An 8,476-nucleotide genomic window follows, 5' to 3' on the forward strand; every position below is an offset into this window, starting at 1 on the left:
ATTAGTAATAAAGATGATATCGATTTTGAAAAATAAATAAAGATGATGTCGATTTTGAAAATAAAATAAAAAAGATAAGAGATAATAAATAGGGAAGGGAAATCGTGACAAAAAATCGTGAGTAGGGAGAAAAATACATATGTAATAGTTATTGTAGGGAAGTCATAACCGATTTTGGTCGATTTACATTTTCATTTTGAGTCGATTTATAGTAACAAGATTTTATATCATCCGTTGGATGTGAGCTTTATCAAAATCCCAACAAAAATGAATTGTCATACTTCTACCTCACATAACCGACTAAGATGTTTTAATATATAGGTTTGTATAAATTTTTATTGACAATGCATGACAATATCGTAGAATTGGTGGATAGATTTTGCTCCTTTTTACATTATAATCTATCAAAATATCCATAGGAGTCCATATCCACCTAAGTACATGGCCCAGCCAATATCTCGTACACGTATTTTTGCACACCTCCCATGTCAAGGCTCTGGTTGTAGGTCTCGACTCAAACTCTTTTAGTGGCTTTCTAAGTTTTGACAAAGCTCAAAGGTTCTTAAGTGACTCATGGCGATCTCCAATGTCAGGGTTCAAGGTGTCAGACAGACTCTTGCAGGTTTCCCTTCATTGTTGTGAAACTGAAACAGAGTTCTACAAGAGCTGGTTCGGATCCACCTCTTCGCTTGCTTCTGGGCCAACAATAGTTCAAGGTGTCTTGGAGACTCAAACAGACTTCTCATGTCAGGGCTCGAGTGACGGAGCTCGTTCTTTGCCACCTCTCGAATGGCTTTGGGGAGGACTTGCTCCGAGTCTAGTATGTGCAATTTTCAGGTCAATTGATTGGCTCATTTGACTTGTCAAGCTTGTCCTATATTTGACTCAGTGTTAGTATGTCGGTCCAAATAACATTTTTCAGGTGACAGTACGTATCAGTGACAGATTTTTAAGTTCAAGTGCCCAATCAGATAGATGACATCTATCTCCACAATTTATCTTGATATGTGTTTAGAACTGTGTCGGTATTCGTTTTTAGTGGTATTTTTATATAAATGAGAGAGCATGAAATAGTACTTCTAGTGAGTTGTTAAAATGCTACAATGTTGTTAAGTTGGGAAGTATGCTAGATATGGAGAAAACCTTAAGTGGTAAATCCGTCTAGGTAAATTGACACAAAGTGAGTTGGTCTCGATTTTGATTCATAGATTCGATCAAAATTCAGGTTAGTGAGTTATCGATGGGATTTTATTGCTTAAATTTTATCTCTAATACTCTTACCTACATAAATCACAAATGTGATGTTCTCCCTGACACTTATCTTAGACGAACTTCAAGTAGAGTATGTGTCTGGCCATAATTTAAAAAGAGAAAGTAACACATCTTACCTCTCTAAGTTTTGTCTGGATATGTACGCTTATCGTTGAAAGTGAACAAATGATGGGAGCTAAATAAAATTGCTTAGCTTCTTTAGTTTAGACTTTAGATCAAGATTAAAAAAGATAAAAAAGAGATTTTCAGATAACATCATAATTAAAGAAGAAAAAAAAAATAGAGTTAGTCAACCTTTTGACTAACAGTCAAAGGAGGATTCAACTAAAATAACAATTTACACAGGTGTGTCAAAATAATTACCTATATAATGAAGCCAGTGGTGTCTCTAACTACTCCTGTTGTTTCTTGCGAACTTCAAAGTTTTCTTCTCCTGGTCTCTCCTTCTTCCCTCCTTTTCACCTACCCTCAAAATTTCCCCCTCAAATTAGAAAGAAAAACTCTAATTATCAACTAAAATCTGTACCAATAACTTCATTTATATAGAAATAACTTTCGATCTCAAAGAAATGGCATCTGAATCATCAGATCCTGAGCAACCCAGACTTTTGTTTTTCGGAAAGGTATTAACTTTTCATTGATTTTGATCTTCTTTAGCTTAATTTCTGTTACATATTCATGAAATTAATTATGGGTTTCTTTTGTTTTGTAAATTTATTTTTGGGTTTTCTTTTTTTCAGTCAGGGAAGTCGGAAGATGAGATTGATAATGCAAGAGAACCTCTTATTAGTAGTGATCGTTCTTGTGAGAAATATTCAGTTGTTGCTGCCATTCTTCCGTGAGTATTTCTTTTTCCACTTGAAATTGAGTTTGTTGAGAGAGAAAATTAGATTGTAAACTTGGGTTTTTATTTCTCAATCAATACTGTTGTTCTTGAGTGTGTGTTTGTGTGTGTGTGTGTGTGTCTGAGAGAGAGAGAGAGAGAGAGAGAGAGAGAGAGAGAGAGAGAGAGAGAGAGAGAGAGAGAGAGAGAGAGAGAGAGAGAGATTTAAGTTGTAAATTTGGGTTATACATGGGTCTGTTTCAGTAGTTAAGATGAGTTGGGGGTTGATTCTTACATGAAGTCAGTCATTCAAATTGTTTACTTAAGCTTAAAAGATGCATAATCATGTTACAGTATTGTATGGGTCTGTTGGTGTTAGTCCCGCATTGGTTGCGGGAGCATGGTGATCATCACTTTATAGGTACGAGGGAAGCCGTACTAGCTTTCGGGTAAGATAGGCCTTAGACCCACTTTGGGCCAAGTAAGACCCACACTCACGGGGCCATGGAGATATGCCGAGATGAATTAATGTTTAGCATTTCTTTGAGGAGAACTTCAAGTTCCATTCAAGGAGTGGGAATTACAGATAGGATATAATGGGTCAGTGAGAAGTTTTAATCATCGGTAAAACTAGTGTCTTTCTAATTAAAATAAATAGCTACTTAACTAGTTTAGCTTCTAGGTTAGTTTCATTCTTCACTATCAGTCCCAATTAAATTTGAAGAGTTTCCAGTACAGAGATAAATTGGTCATTTGGTTGTGATAGCGGATTAGCTAGAGTATGAGTGTTTTGTAAGAAGACATGTTGCAACTCCCAAAAATGAACTGAACTATCAAATTTATACTTCTTTTATAATATCTTAATAAGCAAAATGACATTTACTATGCCCATTTCTTTTATCAAGGACTCAAACTTGTTAGGTCGATATGATACGCAGGTTAGTTGCCATAACCCATTCGGTTGATATTATGGTTGTCAAATAGTTAATCAGTTTATATGATTGAATTTTATCATGTATAATTCATGGGTTGTGATCAATTTATTGGATGATCTTAATTAACTGCAGTAAATTGAATATATTTGGTCATAAACTTCTAAAGTTATAAACTTATGATTAACTCGGGAAGCTTCCAGATTTCTTTTTCCAGCTCTTGGAGGGCTGCTATATGGATATGACATTGGTGCTACATCAGGAGCTACAATTTCTTTAGAGGTATGGTGGAATATGGAGCTCCTGTTAAAAAAATCTGATGTCAATACCTACTATATAGACAAGCTGTTCTATGAAAATGAAGACATTGTTTTTGTTGGATGGTTTTAGAAATTTGCAATTTTCACAATAGTTGTGGAAAATTGTATGTACTATACCAAGATTTTGGCCCTGTAAACGAGAGTTACTGCTTTGTTTTCGTTTCTCTCGATATTTCGTGAATAATTATCTTTTTGCAGTCACCGACGTTGAGCGGGACAACATGGTATAATTTGTCCTCTGTAGAAGTTGGGCTCATCGTAAGTTGCTATCTCATCTTTAATTCTTCTGGATCAATATTCGGCTTTGAGTTTTGACCTGCTTTCACCTTTTACTGCAATTTCATTCGTGTGATTCTTGTTTTGGGCTGCCATGATTTATAGGTCAGTGGCTCATTATATGGAGCCTTGATTGGTTCTATCTTGGCTTTCAGCATTGCCGACATAATTGGTTTGTTCTTCTCAATCTTCTTGGACTATGTATTTTACTTTCACACCACTTCTGATGGAATCTAAAACAGTGAACTTTCTCTATTGAAGGAAGACGAAAGGAGTTGATTCTGTCCTCTTTGATGTATCTTATTGGAGCTCTAGTAACAGCTTTCTCACCCAACTTCCCTATTATGGTAATCGGACGGATCGTCTACGGCATAGGAATTGGACTGGTAATTTAATGCTTTCTCTCTCAAGCTTTTCTTCAGCTGTTCACAATTTCCATTTTTCTTGAGTTTAAGTGCACATGCCCAAGGTGCTCCTAAGAGGATAAAGTCATACAATAAATCAAAAGCTGCGGCGTTACAAATTATATATCATCTAGGGTTGTTCTTTCTCTCTCAACCTATATCTCTCAACGCAAGACACTGTCTGCTACTTCCAGTATATCGTTTGGCATGTTCCATTTATCTAGATGAAAGAACTCAAAAAGTACCCATTGAACTAGGATATGCTGCCATTCAACTCGAAAAATTAGCTTGTTTCATAAATAAATGGAGGTCAACTAGCTTACTGCTCTAAATTTTGATATAGCCATTGAACTAAGATATACTGCAAGTTTGAACGTTAAATGCACACTGCTTTACTCCAGGGTATGTAATATTTGTTTCTTGGCTTTTAGGCAATGCATGCTGCTCCAATGTACATTGCGGAGACTGCCCCAAGTGAGATACGAGGACGGTTAATTTCTCTCAAAGAGCTCTTTATCGTTCTAGGGATGCTTGTGAGTCTTCAACTTTCTCTCAGTGTTATCATTTGTATTATGGATAATTTTTTTTTAGACAATGTACATCTTTTGAGGTAGTGGGAGAATACCCAGATTTTAGGTGTCAATTTTCGTAGTTTGCATGATCTCCCACCAACCATTTGTGTTATTCGCGGTTTCTGCACGTGATTGGTCATCGATGTAAAGACTTGACTTGCAAGTTGCAAATACTGAGTATCTTCATCTCTTACGCAGTTAGGGTATACCGTGGGAAGTCTGGAAATCAATATAGTTTCAGGATGGCGCTATATGTATGTAACTAGTGTCCCTGTAGCTTTGATTATGGGAATCGGAATGTGGTGGCTGCCCGCATCACCCAGGTGGCTACTTTTATGTGCCATACAAGGAAAGGGAAATATGACGGAGGCAAGAGAAATTGCTATTCGCTGTTTGTGCAAACTGAGGGGTCAGGCTCTTGGTGATTCACCTTCAGAACAAGTAGATGAAATGCTTCATGAGCTTTCTTATGTTGATCAAGAGAAACAGTCTTCATTCAGGGAAATTTTCGAAGGGAAATGCTTGAAAGCTCTTATTATTGGTGCAGGATTAGTTCTATTTCAGCAGGTACTATCATTAACTAAGGTTTTCTAGTTCGATATGGTTGAATGGCCAGTATCTGATGTTAGGTCGTTCACATGGCAGATCACAGGACAACCAAGTGTGCTATATTATGCTGCAACGATTCTGAAGGTACGACTATGAACTTGAATCTAGTTGGTTCTAGCTTGATTTGGTAGAAGAGAACGTACATATGGCGTTTCATCTTACTGATTTTTTACTTTTTAAACAGACTGCTGGATTTTCTGCCGCATCAGATGCCACCCGTGTCTCTATTCTTCTAGGTTTATTGAAGGTAATTCTTCTTTGATATGGAGTTTTGTGAGAATAGTCCGATATGGGCAAAGAGAAGGCCTCTCCATTCATTGCCAATTTGTTTTGAGTTGGATGTCCACAAGCTTAATATTGTATCAGATATAGCCAGACGCGTGAAAGACCCAAAAAGTTTCTCATGCTCCATGTGACCCAACAAAAAGACATGTCTTAGGCTTGAAAAAATGCCACACCAAGAGGCGTTTGAGAATAGTCCGACATGGACAAAAGGAAATCTCATAATCTGCTACATAATAATATCTAAGGCTTTTCCGCTAACTGCCAATTCTATTTTCACATGATGTATAGTTGATTATGACGGGAGTTGCAGTCCTTGTGGTTGATAGACTTGGACGAAGACCTTTACTTCTTGGTGGTGTCAGCGGCATCGTAAGTCTCTTTTCTCGGCAGTGTTATAACTGGTAAAGTGTAGGTTATGAACCCGTAATCCTGATTCATCTAGCTCCATTTTCTTCTTACGACAGGCGATTTCTCTATTTTTGCTCGCATCATATTACACGTTCTTACCAAGTGCACCGCTAGTTGCCGTTTCCGCTCTGCTGTTGTATGTCAGTTGTTACCAGGTATTCGAAAATACAATACTATTCTTTACACACACACACATACATACATATGTATAACATATAATTAAGCCTTTCTATTCCTGCAGTTATCTTTTGGACCTATTGGTTGGTTGATGATTTCCGAGATCTTCCCATTACGCCTTAGAGGACGTGGTCTAAGTATAGCAGTGCTTGTGAATTTTGCGTCAAATGCTCTGGTGACATTTGCTTTCTCTCCACTTCAGGTTTGTATCCTCGTTCTCTTGCTATTTCCTTTTACTCAGTAGTCAACCAACTTTTTACGCTTTCTTACTAACAAATAGGACTTGATAGCATGAGTGGACGAATATAATGATCAAGAAGATGAACAAGTTGTAATCTATATTCCTTAAATTATATTCTTTCTTGGGGTAGCAATGAATACTTGTCGTGTCGGATGGACTAGTAATTGAAACCGCAAACTGCAGTTGACTAGTTCTGAGATATGAATCCATATTCGAAAAAAAGTAACAGATATCCGATATATTAATCCGGGGGAAATTAAGAGAGAGAGATTACCAAGCGAATACTGACAATACTCGAATGTCTAATTCAGATTTTCAGCCATCCATTGTCCTACCCACTTCTGGCATCAATTTTTGTCCAATCGGTTCGAATTTCTTCGTCTTTAAATTACTGCATCATTTAGAGAATAACTTTTTTTGTTTTCGATCATATGTGTACAGACATTGTTGGGAGCTGGACTTCTATTTGTGATATTTGGCGTGATTGCTCTGTTGGCTCTAGTCTTCATATACTTCATCGTGCCAGAAACGAAGGGTCTCACTCTCGAGGAAATAGAAGCGAAAATCCTATAGAAATAATTCCAGTATTATTTTTCTTGTATGAGTAGTACAGTCTCATCCTGTTTTCCAGCAAATGCTTACTTAAAACTGAAATTTTTCTCATTAAGTTAGGGTTCTTATGTGCCCACATGAAAACCTAAAATTTCATAAGGGAAATTTACATGAATAATTTTCAGATCTGAAGTAAGATGGATTTGATGGGGTTTTTTTTTTTAAGTTTTAGATGTGATAAATTTATAATAATACACATTTTTTTTTCTTCAAATTTTGGTAATAGTTCTCTGTGTGGAGAAGAAAAGTGATCCATTTCTCTTGTCTATGAATGAACTAATCACCTAACACACTAAACTTAAAATTGAATTCATTCCAATCTGGCGCCCCAAGTTGTGACAAACTGGAAACTTGGCCCCAATATTTGTCCAACATTGTAAGTTAGCCTAAAAAAAATTTATATTCCCTTAGTTAAACTTAACATATATCATCCAGAGAGTCGCCGTCAAATGGGGTTTTTAGCAGATGGCAACTACTTTCAGCTTAAACAAAAAACACCACCACCTTGGAGAAAAAAAAAAACGAAATTGGGGGTATGAAATGTTTGAGTGAGTTTTTTTTTGGCTTTTTTTGTTTCTCCAATCCCACCAGCATTCCTTCTGTACTAGTCGCCGACAAACGACCATCAATCTACAAACTTTAGATTTCTTTCCAAATCTTTCTCTCTTTCTCCTCCGACCACCACCATCATTTATGTCTCCTTCTTCTCTCATCTCTCTCTCTTTCGCTATTTGTTCCAGCAAAGGGGAGGGTCTTCCTCGCCGTATGTTGATGTGGATTGAATTCCGAAAAAATTGGGGAAAAGTGTCCAAGTGAGAAAGTGGTGATTAAGGGCTATATACTAACCCAAAAAAGGGTTATTTCTCAAATGACCCCCTACTTTATGACCAGCTTCCGGCGTAGCCTCCTACTTTATTGAAAATACTCAGATGCCCCCTTTTTTCCGTTAATGTCGCATATCCGTTAAATTCTTTTTCCCTCTCCCAAAATTACCCTTCTGCGATGTCATCTTTCTCTCCTCCATCTCATCACATCTCTCTGTCACGTCATCCCTCTCACCACCTCATCATCTTATCCGATAAGGTCTCGTCGGTCTGGATTTTTCTCAGATCTCGTCGGTCTGGTTTTCCGAAAACGACGACCGACGAAGGGCTCCCCCTTCGTTAGCCAGAATATAGAGAAAGTGAGAAGAGAGAGAAAATGAGAGGAGAGAAAAAAAGAGAGGAAGCAGGATAGAGAAATTATTATTTTTATTCTTTAAGTACAAAGGTCCTGGAAATTTTGGTCGGTTGACAACCTTATCGGAGAAGATGATGAGGTGGCGAGAGGAATGACATGACAGATAAAGGTGATAAGATGGAGGATAGAGAGATGACAACGTGAAAGGGTAGTTTTGAGAGAAGGAACAAGAATTTAACGGACATGTGACGGTAACGGAAAAGGGGGCCATCTGAGTATTTTCGATAAAGTAGGGGGCTACGCGGGAAGCTGGTCATAAAATAGGAGGCCATGTGGGAAATAACCCAAAAAATAAAAATTTGAGTC

At 37.4% G+C, this 8,476-nt stretch overlaps 1 protein-coding gene across 1 annotated transcript; it reads left to right on the plus strand.

The window, feature by feature from the left end:
- The first annotated feature begins 1,426 nt into the window (after positions 1 to 1,426).
- Positions 1,427 to 7,090, plus strand: LOC147536623 (D-xylose-proton symporter-like 2). Its single transcript, XM_086640808.1, has 14 exons — positions 1,427 to 1,895; positions 2,013 to 2,110; positions 3,231 to 3,309; positions 3,546 to 3,605; positions 3,729 to 3,795; positions 3,885 to 4,009; positions 4,459 to 4,560; positions 4,798 to 5,166; positions 5,245 to 5,292; positions 5,393 to 5,455; positions 5,782 to 5,862; positions 5,958 to 6,056; positions 6,143 to 6,280; positions 6,761 to 7,090. The coding sequence occupies exons 1-14, from the start codon at positions 1,842 to 1,844 to the stop codon at positions 6,890 to 6,892; spliced, it is 1,515 nt and encodes a 504-aa protein (XP_086496934.1). The 5' UTR covers positions 1,427 to 1,841; the 3' UTR covers positions 6,893 to 7,090.
- Positions 7,091 to 8,476: the final 1,386 nt, after the last annotated feature.

Source organism: Eschscholzia californica, unplaced genomic scaffold, assembly GCF_041429995.1.
Source record: "Eschscholzia californica isolate CP2 unplaced genomic scaffold, dmEscCali1.0.p SCAF_5, whole genome shotgun sequence".
NCBI lineage: Eukaryota > Viridiplantae > Streptophyta > Magnoliopsida > Ranunculales > Papaveraceae > Eschscholzia > Eschscholzia californica.